The sequence below is a fragment of the Mesitornis unicolor genome, unplaced genomic scaffold, assembly GCF_000695765.1.
Source record: "Mesitornis unicolor isolate BGI_N332 unplaced genomic scaffold, ASM69576v1 scaffold15689, whole genome shotgun sequence".
In the NCBI taxonomy this organism is placed as follows: domain Eukaryota; kingdom Metazoa; phylum Chordata; class Aves; order Mesitornithiformes; family Mesitornithidae; genus Mesitornis; species Mesitornis unicolor.
Genome location: NW_010205344.1, coordinates 24203 through 49119, shown reverse-complemented (window position 1 = coordinate 49119; position 24917 = coordinate 24203). Strand labels below are relative to the sequence as shown.

General features: G+C 37.2%; 1 protein-coding gene across 1 annotated transcript in view; it reads right to left on the bottom strand.

Annotated features, from left to right (window-relative positions):
* Window positions 1-6619: 6619 nt before the first annotated feature.
* Window positions 6620-24917, bottom strand: part of DNAH3 (dynein, axonemal, heavy chain 3) — a 41258-nt gene continuing 22960 nt past the window's right edge. Inside the window, 24 exon segments of the mRNA XM_010191370.1 lie at window positions 6620-6871; window positions 7799-8015; window positions 8320-8485; window positions 8592-9258; window positions 9918-10061; window positions 10982-11147; window positions 11236-11350; window positions 12293-12472; window positions 12893-13187; window positions 14229-14332; window positions 14714-14947; window positions 15441-15571; window positions 16102-16206; window positions 16285-16385; window positions 16985-17241; window positions 17704-17815; window positions 19122-19171; window positions 19174-19255; window positions 20023-20192; window positions 20195-20236; window positions 20659-20749; window positions 21480-21656; window positions 22803-22916; window positions 23182-23290. Of these exon segments, the coding sequence (XP_010189672.1) occupies window positions 6620-6871; window positions 7799-8015; window positions 8320-8485; window positions 8592-9258; window positions 9918-10061; window positions 10982-11147; window positions 11236-11350; window positions 12293-12472; window positions 12893-13187; window positions 14229-14332; window positions 14714-14947; window positions 15441-15571; window positions 16102-16206; window positions 16285-16385; window positions 16985-17241; window positions 17704-17815; window positions 19122-19171; window positions 19174-19255; window positions 20023-20192; window positions 20195-20236; window positions 20659-20749; window positions 21480-21656; window positions 22803-22916; window positions 23182-23290 (4081 nt within the window).

Here is a 24917-nt window from a genome sequence, read left to right as displayed (position 1 = left end):
CTCAGGCTGTTCAGCTCAAGGAAGGATTAGATCAGCTATTTTGTCAAGTCTGGAGAGCAACACCCTTCTTTCACAGCTTAAGATAAACTCTGTATGGAAAAGTGAATCTGCCTTAAATAGAGTCTTTTGTTTTTGGAGGTCAAACTGGCAAACTACCATTTTGAGGAGAGTTTCATGAAAAACATTTCATCTGCAACTCAGTCCAGAGGGTAGGCAGACATCGCAAGTGGTACTCATTGTATTAAATTTCAAAGATCGTATAACTTCTGTTAAGAAGTACCCCAACAGCAGTGCAATGTGTCATACCTACACATCCATTTTACTTGCAAAAAAGGTGTTGTCCAAAAACGCTTGAGTTCTCAAGAGTTCATAATGCACTGGATTTGATCAGTCAACCTCCAAAACTTTCTCTTACTCATCTTCCAGTAATACTGTCTCTTTCCTATTTATCACACTAGTCAGGAGATATTTTAGAATATAAAGTTGACATTAATTTTATATTCTTTAGAAATAAAAATCCTAAGTCAGTTGCATGAACTCTCCTGCAAGCTAACTGGTAGGCAATGTAGTAGTAATTTGTTGGCGCGACATCTGGCCTCGTATATCTAAATACCACCTCCTCTTTGGAAATTCTGCCCCTCATTAGTAAGACTGTAATTTATGAAGACATGTCCTTATGGAACCAAATTTAACACTGGCCTTAGCAAGCACACAATCATTTAAGAAGATGGACTCAGCACCTGCTTACTGAATATACCCCCTCAGTTGCAGCAGTGACCCAATCTATTCCAAGGGAAGTATCACAGAACTGAAACAGGTTATCTGATCTAGCTTCCTACTAATACAAGTTTGCTGTAATATCTCTTAGAGCTTGAGAAAATAAGGCAACCCAGACCTCACTCTTTCAGGGCTCTACTATATATCCATCAGAAATTGTATCAGTAATGTCCAACCTTTATCCACAGACAGAAAGGTCACTTATTTGATCATACCTATAAATTCATTTTCAAGAATGCTAATTAAGCAGAGACCTGCACCTTTCACTATTTTTTCCAGTCCTATTAGGCAAAACATTCTAGCTTATAGGAACTTGCAAGTAGAATAATTTGGGACCTTTGTATTGTCTTTTGCTTTTTCATTGTATTTTCCCTTTAACAGCCCAACAGTGTTAAAATCAACAGAGAAAGAACTTTCTGTTTCTGAAATGGATTTTTGTGTAGATGAGATAAGAGAAAGGTTTCCATCTCCTAAGAAAATGTACTAACCGTATCTGTCTTACAGTATCAGTAGCTGAAAATCTGTCTCTGCTCTTTCTAAGGAAAAACATAACTCTTGCTCCGCAGTGTCTCTATACTGCATTTTTTCCATCTGCTCTGAGTTATTAGCAAGGCTGTGAATCTGTTTTGCAGTAATTACAGATGTTTTCTGTGGTTTGTTTAATGAGAATTTCTAATTAAGAAATGGAAGCACTAAACCTGCAAAGCCAAGAATTCTAATACTACTATTAGAAATACTTCATTTGTAAAAATTTTTTCACATTTTTATCATGTCCAATAGCAGAGTTGCCTTTTTCTTTTTTTTAATGCAGTTCAGCCAAGAAAGGTGGTGAATTCTAATGTTTAGCCAGCTTATCATTCTTCAGGAAATAAGATTGGGAAGCTCATTTCAAAGAATCACAGAAAAACATCTCTGAGACAGATATTCCCCAACAGTAAATTCCATTACTTTTTCTCTAATAGGAAGGGCAGCTCAGGAAATCACATAGGTCAGTAATCATCAACTAAAGCAAGTCATTTATCCTTGGCGAAGGGGGCAGAACAACTGCCAGATGCATGAACCCTCTTGTATAGACTTTTATCTACATATTTTGGTCACATCTACAAAAGCTTCAAATACGTCTTTAATTTCATTCTGAGATGCCTTAATCTCAAATCTAAACATGAACATAGAAGCAGAATTTAGAAAATCAACACAGTAACAAGGACATGGTACACAATGTAGTAGCAAAGCCATTCACAAGAATCACAATGGTGTCATTTAATAAACTGTCCAGGTTAGTGCTTGTTCGCAAAAAAGCATTAGCAAGAAACCCACATGGCAAGCTATCCCAACAGTTTAAAAGTAATTTATCTCCATAAAAAGTGGTTTAGCTAGCATGTACTGGCTTTTTATTTAAAATGGCTTAATTTAGAGGACTGTGTTTGCAAGACTAGCATTACCTGAAGAAGGATGGAGAAACTCAATCCTCAAATTTCAACTTCTCTTCATTGTAGTGTTTTAAGAATGATTACTGTATCTTTGCCCCAGCTTCCCTTCCAACAGTGCCTCAGCAGCGACAGGTAGGCTGTCACCAGTCACCTACATGCATCAGCTCAAATCTAAATAGATCCTTTTGAGAGTGGCAACTGATTGATCCATAGGGAAGGATCTAGCAGCCAAGTCCAGCCTCTTTGGCCTGCATGCAAAGCACCCATAAGCGTAGGCTCGTGACAGTTTGTTATTTCTGATGCCACAGGGACCTGATTAGTGAGCTGAACCACAACAATTAGATGCAGCCATTCAAAAATATGATAATTACCACAATGTATTTTTTTAATATGTGCTAAATTTCAGTTAATTTTAATGATACGAAAAGTAGAAGGCACCTACGTTACTCTTACGAAGCCTAAGAAAAGACTATTTTTTAAAGGATTAATTTTAACTAATCTTTATTTATTTACAGATTTTCTGTAACATGATTCTCTTCTCAAAAATTGTTGTCAATTTGGGTGACTGTGCTATAACATTCACAAACAAGTTTTGTTTTTTGCTATAGGTGCCAAATGTAATTTAGTCTAAACTTAAGAGTAGTTTCTTCCTATCAGTAAGTTGAAACACCTGCACACCTCTATCCCCTACATTAAACCAACTATCCATTAAGTGTCCTGGCCTGACATCTTTGCCCTACTCACCATGTAACGACAATGACACACCAAATGCCTGCACGCTGTACTGTTTATGAGGCATCGAATATGGTACATGAAGATACTGTACTAATTACCTCTGTATATCTTTGTGCAAAGCAGCACTGTACAACACACCTGCAACACTTTCTGCTTACCTGTTACCATTCTTAAAAGTTACTATTTTATTAATATCGATATAAAACAAACTAGTGTTTAATAAAACAATAATGAACACTGTTTTCACCTATAACAGCTAGGCACAACAAAACAGATAAATGCCTATGACCAGAACCACGTTTTAATGAACTGTAGCAGCATCACTTAATGATTGTAGCAAGATACTGGGAATTGCTGGATTATAGCTGCATCTCTGACTTAGTGAGGCCTCAAGCAGGTCATTAAGATGCTGTAATTTAGGCAATGAAAAAAAAATAAAACAACCAAGACCTCAAATTAGTGGATATAAATGAAGTGGGGTTTTTTTAAAATGTTTGCCTTGATCTTTGTGCTTCTGTTGTGTGTACACAAGTCTAATGATCCATCTTTAGTACCATATCTTGACATTCTGTGGAGATTACTTAATGACTGCACAGCTCTTTGAAGATAGATATATTACATATATATTATTATTTTTATATATATATATATATCTCATATTATTATATATAGAGAGAGCTTCTCTGATGAAAGGGCTTCAACAAGTACAAAATTTCAGGTTGTTGTTAGTCCAACATGCAAGAAGGCAAGATGACGAAGTAAAATGAGACTATGGGAGAAAGGAAACAGCTTCATTTATCAGGCATCTGGGATATGTAGGTAAATAATACTGAAATAAAAAAAAGTTTAAAAATTATGAGATAACCATACTGGTCTGAGAAATGCATGTGTTGTCTAGAAGTTTTCCATGGAAATCCTCAGGCAAATCTTCAAGGAGTGTCAGTTACTATAGTTTTATAATACAGCTCTGGCAGTTCATTCTAGCTAAGGATTGGTTTTACATGTTGACAACAGACTATTTTCGTCTCCTCCCTCCTTGCCCTACGTACTCCTGGGACACAGAAATGGTAGGCAGATCCATAGACTCCTATTTACAAGAGCTGTGGATTAGATTCCCATTAAAATCAGCAGCAAAACTCTTTGGGCCCAATTTAATTTAAAAAACAAGCAAAAAAAGCCCTATAGTAGCAGCTAGGTGGTAATAGGGTTTCAGAAAATTTGTAATTATGTGGGTGACACACAGTTTGATGAGAGTTCTGTAGATATTAATCATTTTTTATAATGTAAAAAGTAATCAGAAGGGCAAAAGTCAACAAAAATTTTACTCAGTTGAAAAAAAGGCCCACCTCAACAACCCAGAAGTAGTGTCAAATGCTGTGTGAGTCCCTGTGTTTCTGAGGCATATGCTAAAATTCAGGTGTATAAAGTAATACTAAAAAAAAATACTAGCCAGGTTAAATGCCTGTCCTCTCCTTTAGCCCCGAGTGTTCAGTTCCAGCTCTCCACTCTCTCTGTTGCATGGGTACAGTTGTTTATGGGGGTTGAGCTGTAAATTGAATCTTTAGATCTAGTTAAAAATAGCCCTCTGGCTTTGTCATCAAAACCAGTACCTCCCAGAAATACATCCTTATGGTATGGCTACAAATTACAATTATTTTGTCAGGAAACAGTTTTAAAAATAATCTGGGTGGTTATTTTTTAAAGGACATTTAACAGATGTTGTTTGAAGTGTGGTCATATACACCATTTAATTAGTAACTGAGAGGGAGGAAACTTTCTGGAGGTGGGGTTGTAACAAAGACTGGGGCAAGTCCCAAACACCCACTGAAAGAATTGTAATGCAAGCATAAATTATAAACTGGACTAGATGTTACAAGATGTTAGATTCCTAAATTGCTGCTCAGAGACCTAGACATTTCATCACCACTACATCCATTCCACCCTCTAGCAATTTTACTATCATTGTATATATGGACAGATGCAAATGTTTGATATTCCATCATTGTTAGATTGTACTTTAAAGACACTTTAGAGATTGAATGAAGGGGCCTACACTATTACCAGTTTAGTCGCACTCAATGACATTTAATAGATAAAATAAGACTTTTTAATACCAATCTCACCTGCCATAGGGTCAGCACCTGGTGATAATATAAAAATCAAAGGGGAACAACAATTTGAATCACTGTAACTTTTTCCAAGATCAAAAGTAGGCGGAATGTTCTTCCCATATTTTCCACAATGAACTCCTGCACTGCTGGAATAATTTTGTCAGGTCTGAAACATCTGAGAATCACCATGCGATCTAACCCAGTCAGTGTGCTCCGTGCATCTGGGAAGGCTTCTTCATGGGGCTTTACAGAGTCATATATTAGTTTCCACTTTGAAAAATTCTCTCTTACATGTTCCATTAGTCCATGGAGGTTTGTCAGACTAGACGCATGTACAAGCTTAGCCCATGACTTGTCAGACAATCAGTCTGGAGCTGGATTGGGGTGAGGATTATCAAGAGCAACACCTCCTGGGAGCAGGAAATGTCAAACTGCATCATCTATTTGGTCTTTTCCCTTCATAATGCGTACTGTCAGAAGGAAGGAGAATAACAGCTTATCCTTTTCAAACAGTGAACGACAGACATTATTATAGATGCTTATTGTGAAATGCTCAGTTATATTTTTAATTCTCTCTTCTAGATCTTCACTCTTTTTGCTTTTAGCAATAGATTGAACATACAAGTTAATGAACCAAATCGATGAATACTTGTACATAGGTTCAATGTTTGCCAGATCAGAGATGCAGAAGACGACGACAGCTGAATAAACAGCAACTGGCTTAATACCCCATACGAGTAGAATCTATTTGCATCTCAGTTACAGAGGCAATTTTTTGCTTTTCAGAGATTTCTTCAGATAACTCTTTGGATGAAGACAAAATGTTAATTGCTGTTTCATCTTCTAAGATGTTTCCTTCTGAATGGGAAAGGATCTCCAGGATTTTATCTTCTATTTCCTTTAGTTGTTTCTTGTTGGCTGCACTTTCTATAATCAGTTTATTTTTCTTTTCTTCTAGCTCAGGCTTTTCCTCTGCAGCTACAATTCCAAGAAGTTGGTCCTGAAGACCCAAAGGTGTAATCAAGAAGTTGAGTAGACAAACTTTCACAGCCACTTCAGTAAGATAATGAGGATTTCTTAAACGAGTTGTCATGTAAAACCTGAAATCTCTTGGATATTCAAGTATGTTTTCCCCTAATTTCAGATCTCAGTAATTATCTAACTTATTGATCACTGACATTTCCAACTAGTTAAAAAAATACTGAGAAATCCTGAAGCTTCCCATGAGAAATTCTGTGCTACAGACATCTGGCTATGGCAGTATGTCTTAGCCTAATAAGGCTTCATGCAGCACTATGTCAAATTACCTCAGCTAACTCTAAACGAACTGTCTTCGGCCTGGAAACAGTGTAATCTCTTTAGTCAATCTGTTAAGAAGGAGAATGTAGTACAGAAGAGCTATACAGCTTTTCCGATGTGAACTAGAAAGGGAAGCTATGCAGTGCTGTGAGATACAGCCACACTCCAAACAGCCAAAATTTACCTTGTTTATATGAGGAACATCTCATTCATCTTCTCTTGCAACTTTGTAACTTTAAAAGCTTGGATCATACCATTAACACACCATCACAACTGCCATTTATTTGGAAAGACTTGGAACCCATCATGCTCCAGGCTTGTGCCCTGGTACACTACCTTAATAGCTTTAGCAACAGCTGCTGCTTCATTCGCCTCTTTTTCATCTGCTGACACTAGTTCCTTCTTTGCATCTACTTCGGTTGTTTCCTTTTCAATCTTGATCATAATTTTGTCTGTTTCTGCAGAAGTTTGAATCAGTTCAGGCTGAAGATCAGTCAGTTCTTTCTGCATCTCTGCAACCTGAAGAACATAAGAGGAAATCAAGAAGAAATGCGTGTAAACATTGCATACATTTCACATCTTGATGTCTCAGGAAGAAAGATCAGAAGACATAATATGAATACAATCTAAACAGGAACATTTGATCTAATAATTATTTAAAAAGTTCTCTAGCCTATTTTTACTAAGAGGTGTTTTGTTCAACTGAATAGATTTTTAAAGGATTTTTTTGATCATCCATGCAATACACTTGCTTTTTTATCATCCACTTGATTTCAATAATGAGAAATAATTTGTCAGTGTCAGTTGATGGAATCCCAAATAATCCTTTATTGCACAGGTGGAAAACAAAATCCAAAAGAAACTTGGAAGGAAATGCAGAATTAGTGCCAGCAACAGCTGCAAACTGGATGTTCTTCATCCAGCAAGTATCTGGAAGCCTCTTTACTTTGTATCTTGGAAAGATCAATCCCTGGATCTCTTGGGTAGAAAAAGGGGGTTATTTACCTGGAGCCTGATCAATTTCCTACTGGTAATCTACTCAGGAATTCATGTTTATTATTGTCTTAAAACATTCTTGAACTGCTCCCCTATTTTGAAAGGGTAACAGGCACAAGGATGCTGAGGCATGGCTTTTCCATATAAGGTTTTGAGAAAACAGTGAAATTTGTAAGGTTTATTCCTTCAACATTTAATGAGTACCATCAATTTCATTTAGCTTTCTATTAAGTGCTATAATCTGAACTTACACATCAAAGTTTCTTGAAATTACTCAGCATTAATCTAAATTTTCCTGCTGGCTTTCTATAGAAAATGATCAATAGAATCATGAACATAGTGAAGAGAGAATTTAATAAGATTTATTTTTATAAGTTTTAATCAGCTTATACAGACCTCATACTAAAGTATGCATATGGTACATATTCAGTGTTTTCATGTGAAACTCACTTGTGAAGATGCAAAGTCAAGTTTTTGAAGTCCAATAAGATAATGAATTCTCATCATGTCAACTTCTTGCCTTTTGCTACTGAGCAGTGTCTTAAAGGTAAGAATCAATTTTAGGTATGACGTTGGTGTCACATAGTTGTGTCTTTGCAGTGTAGCATAATAGCTGATGGAGAGCTCTCTCACACTTCCTTGGAAATATTTGCACATTGACACAACCCTAGAGAAAATTTTTCCACATTACTATGAAAATAAAATCTGTCTTTATGTTAATTATGAGGAAATAACTCCAATCTTATAAAATTATATTAGTCTTAGTGAAGGCAGAATTGTTTCTTCCCCATTATAAGAAATATCTTAGACCTCTTTAAAAGAGTGGCCTGATTTTCAGAAACATCAGAGATATATATATCTGTCTTTGACTTGCACTGATATCCCAGAGTTGCCTTAAACTTTGTCCATTTATAAGCATAGTTTCCTTATCAAGTATGTTGGGGGCATGAGGAGGAACATTAAAATCATACTCTTTTCTAATGTCATCTTCAAGTTCCACATCTTCTAAAAACTTGTTAGCAACCATTTCCAAAGCATCTGTAGGCCAGGTTTGGAACCAATCAATTGTGCAGCAGTTTATCAGTGAAGGGAACATCCGTAATCTATTCCAAAATTAATCTCCAATAGGACTCATGGCTAGAAAAAAAAAATCATGACTGTTACCTAAGTTTGTTCACAGGAAGCAGAAAAAAAAATGAGCCTAAGAAAAAACATTCTAAGAAATAACACATTGTATACAGACCTAAGACAATATGCAAATTTTTCTTCACCCTTTCAATGAAGAAATTGTACATAGCAAGGGGAGTAGCTTCAATTTTCCTGTTCTCCATCCTTGCTGCAGCTTGCATTTTCTCAACAATTTCAGCTTTCTCATCTGCTGCAAAGATAGTGGGCACATCACCAGTATTCAAAAGCATGTTTATATCTTCTGCAAATGATTCATCCTTTACTTGATTATTGCAGAACAAAAAGGACACATTTTTGTTACCTACACCTGCTTGTAGCATGACTCGTTTAACATCATCTTTCCATTCATAGATTCCATAGGACTTTGTAATTTCAATTTGAAAGAGTTCAAAGTTATTCATGTAGGTGGCTAGCTTGGTAGCACTTTGTTGACCACTCCCACCAACTCCCACCAACAACAGATGTCCATTATCCTGTTTCAACACCCTGCATATCCTTGAGATATGCTCAATAGCAAACTTGAACATGACTAAGGACATTGGTGCTTTGCTGATATTGTTGTATTCCTCAAGGTAGCGTTCCATCACAGTTGTCAGTTGATCTAAGTCTGTGATTTCATCATACACTTTTTCATTAGTGTCTGGCATCAAATAATCTCCAAAGAACAAGCTGCGAATATTATTATCAGAGATTTCTCCAGTAGGTGAGAGATGACTCAGTACCTAGAGAAAAGACAAGAATCAACAGATAATTCAAATTATTAGAGACTTATTTTCCTTAAAGTCATTATCATTCTTATCTACATAGTAATAATACTGTGGGAAGCACTGTTTCCCAGCTATTCTAGTTATTATTTTAGCCTGAAAAAAACCAACAAAACACCCCAACTACCTAAATGGGAAATGTGCTGTAGGTTGACATGCAAACTGCATCCACATATGCATATCTCACAGAGAGATTCTGCTGTCATACATAGGACAAGTTCCCAAAAGGTTTCTCAGAAAAGGACCCATCCATTGGCCTATCCAAATACTAATTTAAGCAAAAGCACAGATAAATATTGTGTAAGACGTTTATTCCACATAGTCCTCTGTACCAACACATAATACTTTAGAAGTTATTAATTGTTCTGATATGAATTATGTATTTATGTAATTAATAATTAACAGGGAATTGTCCCTTCCAACTCCTAACATTCTGTGATTAACCTCACTAAGAATACCTATAATACACAATACAAATAGAAGACCATCCATACTTTTTCAATGCACTGACAGAAATAATTCAAAAAGTGACCAGTACTGATGTAATCTCAGTGTTTTAAGTACATCTGAAAATGCATCAGTCTCATTCTTGGACCCAGTACATTACCCGAAAATACCTTATCAAAGCTCTGCTTGAAGCTATTTGATGTTGCTGCTTGTACCATCTGAAAGAATACCTTCCTGTCCTCCTCCTCAACTAAGCGATCACAGAAAACTCGGTAAACCTCATGAATCCAAAGTCTGATCAGTTTATCTCCATCCTAAAAATGTAAATACAAGAAAATGGGTAAATATAGCTCAGGCAGGATTTGTTTAAAAACAAAATGACATAAATGTCCATCTGGACCCTGCTGTATCTTGTACTAAACTCAGTGGGAATTTTCCAATTCCAAGCTATTCAGCACATGGCTCAGCATCTGCTAACTTAACTGGCTTCCTCACCTAGTTACCATCTTGCCTTCCTGCCAATACAAACTGGGACTCTTATGTCAAAGCATTTTTCTCTATTGCATCAAATCTGCACACTCTTCCAACATAAAGCAAAGAACACATCTTTCAAAGATATGGCTCATGGGCTCTAACCCAAGCCCTGCGCAAAACTTTTGCTGGCTAAGATTTCACCTGAATAGCTTGCAGCCATTTTGTTCTGTTTCTGCACCCAAAACATTCCCCCAACAGAAATAAAACCTTTAGTACTCCTTTAACCTGACATTTGACTGAAAATGGATGGAAAAAGTAGAAGGATGAAAATCATATACATCCATCAGTGCTAATTTGTAGTTTGTGACAACAGGCAAACTCGGGGCTAAATTATTCAGGCTTGTTTACTGATGCGCTTGCCATTTGAAAGACAGATACTGAGTCTTTTCCCATGTTTGTTTGCAAGTCCAAGAGAAGGAACTGTCTGACTTGATGTACAAGCCTCAACAAATGGGCCTTGGATTTCTGAGCCCAACTGTAATACATGTAAAGAATATTAATAAAAATGAAAGCTGTCTTTTTCAGATATAGACAGAAAACATAGAGCAAGGTATTCAGGGGCCTATCCTGATTTTAAAGGTTCTAAACCTATTGAAATCATAGTTCATGAATTTTGAGATGTTTACTTATTGATACAATAAAAATAATTTACTTTTTCCATTGCTTTTTCTTACAGCAACATAATTAAACTACAACTGACCTGCAAACGAGTGTGTGCACAAAGCAGCACTCCTTTAATAACCCTAGAAAAATCCCATAGATTAAAGACATAGTGGGATTTTGAAGGAGTTGAGAGAAAACTCTCAATCGCCATTTTATAAATCACCATTGTCGCTTGGACCATCATCTTACCTAGCCTTAAGAAGGCAAAGGGATACAATTTTAAGTTCTGCAGATAAATTGCAGAAGAAAAGATGACAAAGTTGTTACAAGAAGTATATCACATTACCTTACAGAGACTCAAAGCCTTTGCTGAAGTGTCAATCAGCAATTGCAGTAAAAATCTTGGTTAATACGTCATCATCAAAAGAACAGATAGATACAATATTCAAGTGCCATGTGAAGCGTCCTGTCATACACACAAAAAAGATAAGGTTTAGGAATACCCAAGCATTTTTCCGCCTTTCAGCTAGCATTTTCTAGGACTGACTGTCACGCAAACAACAACAGCTGAATATGGCTCCAGCTCCATGATTTTGTTTCTGGCAAATTTCTGCCCCAGCAGTGATGCAAAAGAATATAAGCTGTTTCACATTTTACGTCAGTATTTCACTTTCTCCATTACAAGAAGGCCACTATCATCCCAATTTAAATTTCAACTCACATAAAGCCCTGTTGATCATGATCTGACACAGTAAAACTTTACAAAAGCAATTATCTTGTTATTTGCTTTAATCTAAAAATCAGTCTATACACTAGTAAATTTTACAAATTTAGCTGTATCAGAATAGTTGTTTTAATAAAGCTACCTCAGAACACATACAGTTATATCTGTATTAGTGTGTTTATATCAAGCAAAGTAGCATAAAATGTCTTATAACTGTGCAGCTGTAGCTGCATTAGGGCTTCTACTGACATGACTTTTTCATTAGAAAATATTACCTCCCTTACAGTGGTATGACAGACTTGCAGGCAACATGGTTGTAAGTAAATGCAGGCAGCCTATCTTAGCAGCAGGAGACAGAATTTCAGACAAGAATTGCCAAAGAGACTTGGCAAGATGTATTCCCTTCCCTTTTCAAATAACAGAAAGTAGAAATTGTGCCCAGTTCTCCAATTTTAGAATTACTTTCATCATTCTTAATATTGTTTCTAATCTTGATTAAACTCTGCCTGGAAAAGGTACAGATTTGACCTTGAGCTTACAGACTTCTGTTTGGCAAGACCCAGCCAGTGAATGTATCTGTAGATTTACAATAGATAAATGTAGAATTTGTTATTGGCAAAACTAAACCTGCCTCTTAACTTCAGCCAATTAGATAATTTCTTGCTATATTAACGTATTTCCTACCTGTAATACCATTCCTGCCTCCCCCAGGTGGTTCCATAGCTGAAACAAGCTGCACATCTATGAGATTAATCTTGGATATATCTTTCCTGTCATACCAGTGACCATGATCAATCCATCATCTGAGAAGCTCAGTAGGTGGCTGGGCTCCATACACTTCCTTTGCTGGCATGTTTAGGTCATCTGTGGGGAACATAGATATTGAATAACAAACCTTCAGTGTTCAGGAATTATAGTTTTCTTTCAAAGCCATGAAGGAAAAAGAACTGAATCAGATGTTGTATTATTCTTGCTTCCCATTAAACAAACCAGATTCAAATGACATTATATTTCACAGGCATACTTAGGGGTGACGGTTTAACTTAGCATGGTTGGTGATTTTGTTTCATTTTACTTCACACTGCAACACTATGAACTATTCTGAAGATAACCACCACTTCAACAGTTAAGACACCTTTCAGCAGGGGGCAGTCCTAATCCTTCTTTGGATGTCTGAAAAAAACCAGCACTGAGGCAATCCAAAATTACTAGTCTCAGTGAATCACTTTCTTTGCCTAGAGCCAGAATCTCAATTATATAAATACCCTGAAAAACCTGTCTTACCCACATATATTATAGCTTTTTTCCCTGAAGGGGGCCCAAATAATCCTTTTCTTCTTCTGTCCAGCTTAGACATAATAATATCCTGGGTTTGGTTACCAGAGGTTCTTGCAGAGAAGTTGATGAAGCTTGGGAAGTATGTTAGCTTTGGAAGCTGTAGTAGAAAACTGTTTGTTATAGCTGATTTCCCAGTGCCAGTGGGACCCACAAAAAGCAAAGGGATATTATGCTCCACATATGTTTTAAGAAAAAACACTTGTCTAGCAGTTTCCATTGTCGGAATGATTAGCTCAGATACCTGTTACACAGGAAATTAAAATAACACATGTGAAAATCAAACATCTAATACCTTAATCCACATGAATAGTTACAAGTAGCTACAGGAAGCCTGCAAGACAAATCCATTTTAAAAAATTATTTTCTCTGAAAACCTAGGCTATAACAAGGTTCTGGCAGATAGTATGGTCCCAGTTCTTATTCAGTGTTTATACATTAAATAACACTACTAATATTATCTATCGTATGGTTCATAGACACTACGTAAAGCCAGGAGGAGAACTGAATGGTTAACTATGACTTAATTCTGTTCCCCTACTGTGCAAAGGAAAGGAAGAGTGTTATGGAAATTTCTTTCTCTTCCTCATCTTCCACTTACCATTAGCAGCTGTGCACTAGATAACAAGAAAAGATTTTAGATAGCAGAATGAAATGTAATCTTGCTTCTTGCGTACTTAATAGACAAGACAGTTGGAACTACAATAGAATGAAAAGCTGAACAAACAACAATTAAGTTATCTTGATATTTCATTTGCAGACTAGGTACTTTTTACAGATTTCTGCTGTGCTCCACATTTCCTTGCGTTCATAGCTGCCATCAGAATGTGAGTGCCCCTATTTGGAAATGGAGGGGATTCGAGACTCAGTACTACTCTCCATATCCCAAAGAAGTACCAAGACTCTTCGCTTGCTTTTTCTGATTAACTCATACTATAATATCATTATATCAACTACAGAAAACAACAATGAAGGAATGGAAATTCAGGCTTTGGACTTTTCCTATGTTTTCCCCAACATCAGATGCTATTACAGAGGCAAAAGCAGAACCAACAGCCAACCTCAGGGCTCTATATTCATCTGCAGTACTGAACTTTAAATATTGATGGTACCAAAATTAAGACATAAGCGTGAAAAGGAGCCAACAGAGATTAATGAAATGTTGCAGTTCAAACATTAAACAGCCTAATATAGTAGAATCAGAGCTAGCTAAGGTAGTTGATTTACACCTCTAAATTATATAGCAAAATAATTATTTTGTATAATGAAATATATCAATGTGAACCTTAGCCCCTGGGGAGATAACTTGCTCTTCTTTTGTAATGTACTCTGTCCACATGTGCCACTGCCCACTGCCATGCTTGTGAAAATACAAGTCATAAACACTCCCTGTTAACTGAAAAATACAACATAGGAAAACCCACTGATTAAAGTATAAAAATAACTGTAATAATTTTAGTGCGAGACATCCAACACTGTGAGATAATGAAGGCTTTCTACTACATAAGATACCCTCCCTCTCCCCCCGCCGTTATCATCACAATATTATTTTAGGTCAGATTCAGCTACATTGCTTGAGTACAGTATGAGGCATATGCTACTCCTGCTTAAAAGAGCCAGGAAAGAACACCCAACTGTGCAGCTCAAGGCTTGGCAGATGGTGGCTCTGCTGCAAACTTAACATCTGCTAGGCACTCTATTCTCCCCTACAGTACTGAATTTTCTTATTGCCTTATAAAAAGTCAGGCAAGTACAGTTATGAAGAAGCACCTTTTTCTGGGAAGACGTTTCTGGTAAGCTTCACATTTTTAGGGTGTGGGTTTTCACCAACCACTTCCAGTAGCAAGTTGCAGTAAAACAAATCAAATTTCTTTCTGCTGTCTGCATTGATGATCCCACCAATAGTCCAAACCAAAGCAAAAAGGAAGAGCCCCCGCAGCCACAACATGATCTGCTGACTAGACGTGCTTTCCTTCTCCTCTTCCCCAGATTCCTCTATTTCATCTAAAACATATTTTTAACTTTAATTCAATTACAGTAATAACCATGAATTCCAATTCAAATTTTTTTTCAAAAGCATTCTGAGATAAAGTTGGAGTATTGTCTTCAGTGGAACAAAGCTAGCCTACAGAGTGAGGATCTTTTTTGTCTAAAATACTGTTTTCAAATAAAAATAAATGAGACAAAAATATTTACAAAGGGTCCTCATTCTTTTCTTCAAATGCTAGCAAACAGCAAACAAAACACATGGAATATACTCAAAAGACCATGTTCAGTTTTGTAATCACACCAGTGTCCAAATGTGAAAGCACTGTATGTTAGTCAAAGCACTATTATTAATACTGGTCAGTGAGAAAGGACTTGTGTCATGTGATCCCAACAGTAAAGGAATTCCTTCCTTTGGTATTTCCTTGCATCTGATAACATGCATCTTGTTATGGGACACAGCAAGAGAAACAAAAATTGAAATAAAAATAAAAAGGCTTAAGGTACTTACCAAGCAGACAAGTAAAGAATCTCATCAAGCTGTAACTCAGATGAAGAGAGGATGTTTGTATAATGGCTTTGCAATGAAGGTGAATAAAGTCTAAACAGGGCTGGACTAGCCCCATGAACATGTCATTGACGGGCCAGGAGTAAAGGAAGTGTCTTTAAAGCAATGCAAGAGATACCACATTTCCCACTATCCTTCAATTCTCTCTCAATAAAACACAAGGCATCAGAAATTCTCTAAGTTGGCAGAGGAAAGATTAGGAAAGGACCCATGTAAGGCAGTACTGTAGCTATCACAAAGTCTCACCATCATCTGATAGTGAACACAAGTTTCTTCTGCCCTGGAGCATTTCTCAAACTAAACTGTAGATGTCTTAGACAGAATAAGGATGAGTTCCGAAAATGCTGTCTTCCAGTACTTCCCACATTGCATTTCTAGTACTCATGGCATCTCCAGCTCTTGATGCACTTTCATTGCAACAAGATGTGACATTCATCACTACAAAATAATTTACAACACCTTCTAAGAGATCTAGGACCCCCTAGATGAAAGACCTTCAAAAACTTTGAATCTGCATGCCTGCCTTCAAGTTGGCAAACTGGGAACATCACATAAGAGTTAATCTTCTAAATTAGACTTATGTTAAAAAATTAAGCCTCGCACCAGCTCTTGGTGTTCTTCTTGCAGGTTTGGAGGCAGTGTATTCATGTAGAAATCCTTCAGGGGCTTCCAACCTAACTGCTGCGGATCCATATAGATCATACCACACCTGGGAAGAACAAACAACTATGGTATAGGAATAGATGCGCAAGATGGGACAGTTCAAGTTCAAATGCTTTCACATTACCTGCTGACAGTTGCGGGAGATGCCTGCTCTAAGTCTGCTGGTTCGAAGATTAAACTCATTTTTTAATTCATCTGAATTATTTCACCACTCACTAAGCATAGCTAGAAAAAAAGCATCACATAAACATGATCTAGTTATGTCAGTGCTGACCATCCAGTCAAAGAAATGTCTGTCACGGAATCACTGAACATTCTACTTACTGTCACTCCTCATTCACTCATTCATGTTCTCATAACACATGGTATTTTCTGATGTAATTTCAACTTTTCCACACGTTACTGTAATGGGTTGCAGAGACACAGAGAATAGTGTTCTATCTTAAAATAACTCTGCAAGGAAAAGCAGTTGTGACCTGCAGCTTTTTTGAGTCAATTTATTCACTAAGTAATTTAAGCAAGTCCAGTTTTTAGTTACAGAACTGAGTTTACTTATTTCACCCTCCTAAATGGGTTCATGAAAAAGCCTCAGTGAGCAACCTCTTTTCAATAAAGTAGGAGGAAGACAAGGTCTCTAGGGAGAAGTAACAGCTTAAGATCATCTACTAAACAAACTCATATAATTGTGGGAAAAGCAATGCTTTTAAGCGCATCAGCTTTTCCTGAGTCTCACACCTCCTTTGACTATCATGGTAACAATATTGCTACTACTAAAATAAAATATGTATATTCAAGGACAAGGTTACTGGCAAAAATTATGCTACCTTTTTATTACCATCCAGCACAGTGTTCATGTTCTCTATCCAAACTGCATCCACTGGGCCATCAAAAATAATCCACTTCTGATCCTCTGCAGTAGAAGATGCTTGTTCTCTGAAAACATTTGTAAGAACTCCATCTGACCACTCATGGCTTACAGGATCAAAACTGCCATACAACTGTCCCATAGTAATTGCTTTGGAATTAATAACTGTGTATTCAGTTCCATGGATTTTGCTGTGGAAAAAGATTAACAGATGAGCTTCAGAATTTTATAAGTTTGTTTCATTCAACAACTGAACAAGAAGATTCCTGAGGATCCTACTTTAGCTGCCCAAGAATAATATAAGAACTTCCATTATTTGTAGAAGGAAAGGACAAAGTCCTACGTGCAAAAGCACATGAAAAAAAGAAAAAGCAGAGCAGAACAGATTTTATGCTCGTGAGAGCTACTTACGATCTCCCTATCAGAGGTAGTTTTTTCAAAAGTATTATGCACAAATACAATGCTTAACAAAATACATAAAAGTATAAACACATTAGTATGTTTTACTATTCCAGCAAATGCAGACAAAAGTACTTCCAGACAAGAGTGGTTCAATGAATAGAAACTAGAAAATAGAATAAAGGACAATTAACAACCTGGGCATATCTCTGTGAAGGAAAAACATTTGTCACAGAATTAACTTCATTTAGTGAGAATTTTGTGGCTGACGAATGTTACCTGCACAGAAATTGCCAAGAGCTCCCGCTAGCACTTTGTATGCACAGGTCTTCCCACTCAAAGGATCTCCAACAATCATGAAACCATGGTGCACCATCATCATTTCATATACCTGTACCAATGACAAGAGACTGACTCTTTACAGAGCACAAAAGTAAGCATTATATGTATGAAATGAGAGGTATCTCTCCTGCACTCAGATGCAACAGGACAAAATGTCAGCCAAACATCTGCACTCTATTAAGACTGACTGAAGCATTAACCAAAATCAGAAGGCAGTCATATTATTATGGCAATTCTCACTGACATAATTTAAGAAGTCCTTGCCCACAGATACCCTTACTTTCTCCTTGCTAAAGGCCATCCCTCATCTCTAATAGCATAATTGTACAGGCTGTGAGCACACTAATCAGATACTACAGATCACAGCCCAGCATAAATGTCTAAACTGAAATCAATGGTTACCAGTGGAGCTAACACAAAGGAATTGAAACTACAGTTCTGGAGATCTGTCATATGACTTGTCGCACAGAGGCTGTCTTTGGACTGCAAAGATGGTAACTTCTTCAGTCACCCAACAAGATCTTGCCAGAACTCAGGTCACAGCCTTCAAACAGAACACCTACAGGCAGACCTGGAAGAAGAAGCCCTAAAAAGGTTTTTGGTTTTTTTTAAATCTCAGTTTAAGGTTGATATTTTAATTTAAGCTGTTTTATCTTAAATTCCTAACCAGTTAATATTGCCTCTATTTATATAAAAGATAAAGCATGGTTTGCAAAGCAGCAAAAGCCAAGTCTGAACATAAGCCATAAAGTCTGAACTGCTGTTGGAGGGGCCTCTCACGATCCTGTCCCAGGCCATGCATTTTTGCCCTTGCCGTTACACTGTCACTAAATTGTGCAACTCACAAGAAAACAAAAAACCCCAAAAACAACCAAAGAAACAAAAACCTTAAGCATTCTTTAAAAGGTCACTAATACTAATAAATGAGAGACAACGAGAACATAGAGCTGGAGGTGAAGCATAAGCAAGGGTGAGAAATGTCACTGCTTTCAGTACTTCTCAAGGAGACTGTGAGCGGAACCGGGAACAGAGCCTGTCCGAGTCTAGAGTTCTGTTCACTAGGATGTACTGCCTCAGCAAGCAAGAAATTCAGTTTAATACTCTATCCTGCACCAGAAGACTTAAGATGTGGCTGCACACATGAGCTGCTTCACAGGCTGGCTGAATGAAAAAATCACTACCAACAAAGCAGGCTTTTGCTCCATGATTTTTACATGGCAAAAATATGCTGTTTGTAATATTCTATTAATTGATCATGGAAACCATTAGCTCTTCATTTATGACACAGGCAGTGAATGAAGAATGTTTCCACTCTCACACTTTTTTTCCCCAGAAGTAAGTATGTGAAAATAAACCTGAATAATTTTTCCAATGAACCATGGAACTGGTTGAAGACCCATTTTTTTATATTTTCAGTCAGTGCCTGGACAAACAGGTCATAGTCAGGTGTAGGAGTAACCAACCCAGGAAACAGGTCAGATATAATGCCCTGTTAAGGAAAGACAGAATAGAACAGTATTTAAACACAGACTACAAAAAGGGAAAATTTCCAAAGCATGAAAATCTACAAGTAAAATAACATTCATACAGTTAACAGGAGCTTAGAGGAAATGTCCTCAGCTGGACAAAACTACCTTCTCAGCAAACCATAGCCGTGAAAGTATTCTGTATGCATGAGACAGAAATGAGTGCCTGAACTTTTCATACACACATTGATACTGTAAGAGGAAGCTTAACCTTCTTCAAATTTGCCTCAAAAAGTATTACTGGAAAGGATGTGAAAGTGGTTGAAAGAATTTCAGTGATTAAATAGAAGGGTAAGCGTTCTGAAATTTCAGAGTAATGAATCTGTTTGTGATTGTACCTTAGCTTTTAGGTCTTTCATACTGATTGCTCTGTAGCTTAATATAGTCTTTATTTACTATTAAAGCAGCATGCAAACAGAAACATGATTTTCAATCTGACTTCAAAGTTCTAATTGACCATAATTTAGTTGTTCACATCTCTTTTGCAGCACAAAACCAGAATGCAAACTTCAAAATATGGTTTCCATGAATTAAACAGCACAAAGTGACTTTTAGCACGATATTTTATAAAACATCCAGATCATCATTCAGATTGAACTGAAATAACTCTACACTGATATGGCAGCATGCAGATCAAACTGTTCTAAATCAAGATAATGACCTCTTTCTGTAAGTTCTTATAATGGACCTCATCATCACAAAACTTAAACAAATCAACCTGATAGCTTACCTGAAACAATGGCACATCCTGTGCCAAGAATTTGGCCAAGTCAACATCCAGCAATGCCCGAAATAACAATACGCTTTCATTTTCAGCTGGGTATGTCAGTTTTAAGTTTCCTGCTGCTGTCAGGACAGATTTAACAGCACGCATTCTATAATCATAATGATGCTGAGATGCTCAGAGCACAAACAGTAAGTGGCAACAATTTTCTGGGCAAGACAGTGGATATTAAAATATCACATGCAGAATGAAAATATCACACCACACAAGGAAAATAATTTAAGTACCTATATACATAAAGTAACTGCAGTAATTATAAGACATATCAGCTGATAAGATGGCCCAAAACACCTAGGAAGCAAAACTGTAGATTGTGCCATGACAGAGAAAGTGTGTGCCATTTTGAAATTCTGTTTGGTAGTATGATACATTTTCCAAATGATCCTGTGTAGAGGTGCATATGCATCAAAAGGAAGTGGTAAATGAGAACTGATGATAAAACAGGAGATTAAAAAGTACTTTCTGTAAAAACAGAACATGGACAGCCTTCCAGAATTACATGCCTCAAACACGCATACATGACTTATAGAGCAATGAGGTATATCAGACTCAGCTGAGGGGGAAAATTCAGCATATCTTACCTCTGAGAGTCCAAAAATCCCATTGAAGAAAGTGAAATTTCTCCAATCAAAGCATAATCTGGAACCATCACGGCAACTGTCCGGAACAGTGCCTGTAAGAACAAAAAGTAAGATATAAGCTTGGACTATGGAATATGGTAATAACTTGCACTTGTTTTGTAAGAATAGTATCTCTCCATAACTTCATGAACTTTTATACTCTGTATTCCATTTTCATGACTTCAGGAATCATCTGAAATGAATGAAATTGCATTAGAATTGTTACTAGATTACTAGAACTGTGATCTTATCAAGAGGTTCAAGAGGTCTGTGGTTAAGCACTGTAGGACCAAACGTTAAGAAAGAGTCACAATCCTAAAGAAGTATTAATAGAGGAAGAAGGAGATGTCATTCATCTCACTTTCATAACAGACGAACTAGCACATGGTTGCTTAGTTCTTAGTTTTGTCTGTCTCTCTGCATATGGTTAATGTCTTGTTAAAAGGTCATGCAAAAAATTGTGACAATGCTAGGAAAAGACTTAGGATCATATCAGTCTCTCTGCAGCAGCTCAGCAACTTGCAAAACTGTAATAAATTTAAATTGGGATTTCCACTTGGAGAGAGCACAGTTAAAGCTGTGAACTGGTACCAGTATGGTTAGACTGAGACCTTTCATCTGTGCATTTTGTACAATCCTAAAAACTTATTAAAGCTTAGCAAAATGCACAGCAGAATACACTTGAATGGGTTATTTGATTTCTGCCTTCCTTTTCTTACTGCAATAAAACAGAAGCTGGAAATTCTGTTTAACTGCTACAAGAAATCAGGATTCCAGATTTACCTTCAGATTATCAGGCAGTTCTGCCCATCCAGCATACCCAGGATTCATTGTGATAAACACAGCTCAGGTAGGATTAAGAGAGAGCTCTGTCCCTTCAAAGATGAATGTTTTGAGTTTGCGAATAATAGCTTGCTGTATGCTAAGTATCTGTTGGGCAACTACAGATAAAACTTCAACCTAATACAGACAGAACAGATTGGAAAACATAAGACACTTGGAGACAATATAAAATAGAGTTTTATAATGTATTTTGATGGCTATATTTGCATTCCTCCAGACAAAAATCACCTTGTGTCTGATAACCGACCTTAAATATTAGCCCTCTATTGAACTGATCCTCTGGAACTTAGTGCCACCATTCCCTATTCAACCACTATAGACAGATCAACAGAGGCTTCTAAAAGTCTCCACAGGGAAATATAATCTGCCTCATGTAGACGTCTAAGTTAGCTGGACAGGAACTCCCTCTGGAGGCCTCCAAAAGCACTTCCCTTTCACTTCAGACAATATAAAGAACTTAGGCTCCTCAGAAAGTCTGGTTCACTCGATGCCCCAAATTGAGGGCAAATGTAAAGAATGGGTAAGGCAGCCTAGCACCAATCCTCAGTGCTTTAAAGTATCAAAGTGCAGAATATTGGAAAATGAGAATACTAACACTTGAATTAATCTTAAAAAACGTTACAGTAGACAAATGGAGAAATTAGGGTGCTACAGATACTTAAACATACAAAACAGAACTTAACAGAATGTCCACATCTACAAATATTTACTTAAATCTAACTCCATCAAAAATAACAACACTTATCCATAGTCATTACTGACAAAATAATTAAAAAAAAAGGAAAAACCATACAAAGAAAAAAAAAAAGCACAGTTAGACCAAGGAGGGGATTAGGTGTGTCTGGTTACACAGCTAGTTAACCAGGCCACTTAGTGACTCTCAGCTAGACATCACAGGAATCCCTCCACTGGGATTTGTCTGTCTTGTGCTGAAAAAGCAGCCTCACAGCTGTAGCTTGATTTCTTAAGGAGAAGGACAGATCTTTCCAAACAAGTAAGTGAAAAGAAAAGAGGAAATTGCACAGGAACAATTTTTTTCAGCTAACCCAGAACACGAGACTTCTGCAACACAGCACAGGTAGGCACGTGCTCCTAAAGCAGGCAGCTGAGTATCTATTTCTGTGTCAGTGATTATCAAAGTAAAGAGGCTAAACCACAAACTAAAGTTGAAAATTGGTAATAATGTTGTCATGTCTAAATCTAAACCTTTTTCTGTCTTAAATTAAAGCTCTGTCATTTTATTTGTCTGAGTTAAAATGTTACCTCTATTCTATTGAATTTGTCAAAGCAGGCCCATGCACCAGACTGTGCTAGCCCTTTAAAAAACTTGCCCATTGCCTTGTAATCAAGACCATTGGAGCGATTAAAGACCACACACTACAACAAAAACACACAGAGTACATCTCTCAGTATTAACACATTCCACTGTAAAATTCTTAGCATCAAATATGGGAAGTGATTATTATTGCTAACTTTCAATTACAACACTGGGACGCCATATAGACACAGTTGCTTCTTAGCAACTATTTCTGTGAATTAAAATAGGTACAGAACAGGCAGTACTTGCTTAAGTATGGCATTTCAAGAAGTATCTACATATCAAAACATAAACAATGCAAAGAAGAAGTTTTTATGTTGATACCTGCTTAGCTAGTGCTTTTGCTAGATCTTTTGCTGTTTCTGTTTTGCCAGTTCCAGCAGGTCCTTCTGGAGCACCACCAAGATTTAATTTCAAGGCACCCATTAATGTCCTACATAAACAAGAACACAGGCATTAGAAATAGTAATCTCTAATGGCAGATTGTTTCTGAAGGGATGGATAAAAAGAAAGCCAAGGGATAGATAAATGAAAGCAAACTGTATCCTGGGCTGCATCAAAAGAAGCATGGCCAGTGGGTCAAGAGAGGTGATTCTCTCCCTCTACTCTGCTCTCGTGAGACCCCACTTGGAGTACTGTGTGCAGTTCTGGAGTTCTTTACTATGAGGCTGGTGAGACACTGGCACAGGTTGCCCAGAGAAGTTGTGGATGCCCCCTCCCTGGAAGTGTTCAAGGTCACGCTTGCTGGTGCTTTGAGCAGCCTGGTCTAGTGGGAGCTGTCCCTGCCCTTGGTAGGGGGTTGGAACTAGAGGAGCTTTAAGGTCCCTTCCAACCCAAACCATTCTGTGATTCTATGATGAGTATTTTGCTATACAGGTTCTCCCAGGAACTATTTACATGTTCCCTATTGACTCTGCAGCTTGCCCTAAAAAAGCCAGTATTGTCTCATAACTGATTCCCAATTGTGAAAACTCATACTCACTCACTTGGCCTACAAGGAATGCCAAGCCTTTTTATTATCTGCATGTATTGTATATATCCTCAATTACACAAGCAAATGCACAGTGCCATAAGCAAAATGGCAGAGTTGACAGAAACATGCATTTTCATCAAGTAGCACTTCTCATGACAAGAGCTTTAAGCTGGCCTTATAAATGAAGTCAATCTTTAGAAAAGGCTGAGAAAACATAAAGGTTGTTTCATAAACCTGGGAATCACGTTGCTCTCCAAGTGATTTTCATACTAAAAATAAGAACCCTGTTAACACCGGAGTGATCTCATTCTTTTACAAAAGCCTCATTTGAAGGCGCTGCGACCAAAAGCAGTTGTTAAGTTGTGCTGAATAGTCTGCTTGCTCATTGCTTGCACTGAAACTACATCTGGCACAGCTGACTGCATAGCCTTAGTTTACATAGAGCTAATCCTAATAACAACCTCAGTTTACAGCTAATGCTCCAGCCATGTGGCTCTTTCAACACCACTGTGAATGTCAAAAGATTAAGCATGTGCCAGTATAGGCATTAACATAGGCACTTCACTACAAGTGCCTTCTACACGATGGTGAGTTCACAGCTCACTGCTGAAGTAAAATCTTTACATTCTCACCATATATTTGCTTGGAGATACTAAAAAGTTCTTTAAAACTTAGATCTAAAATTACCTGCTGAGATGACCTGAGTCTCCAAGGCTTACCACAACTGAAATAGCACAAACCATTGAATACATCAACCCTGGGGAATGAAGTATTTCTATTTCAACCTTATTCAAGCAAGCAGAAGAATAGGAAGCTAACTGCATTCAAACATCTTTGAAGGGATCTATAATTACCTCATTTATTTTACAGGCAGGCATACCCTACCTATATGCCTTATTTCAAAGAAATTAATTGACCAGTGCTACTGTAGAGTTCTTTACAGTTCCGTTCCACGAGCTGCCAGCTCTTTTCAGAAGCACATCCTTGGATACAACAGAGACTATTATTCTACTTGTGTAGAAACCTACACATTGCAAATATTTTATCATATTTGGGCAAAGAAGAGATACAAGATTTGTCTCCAAAG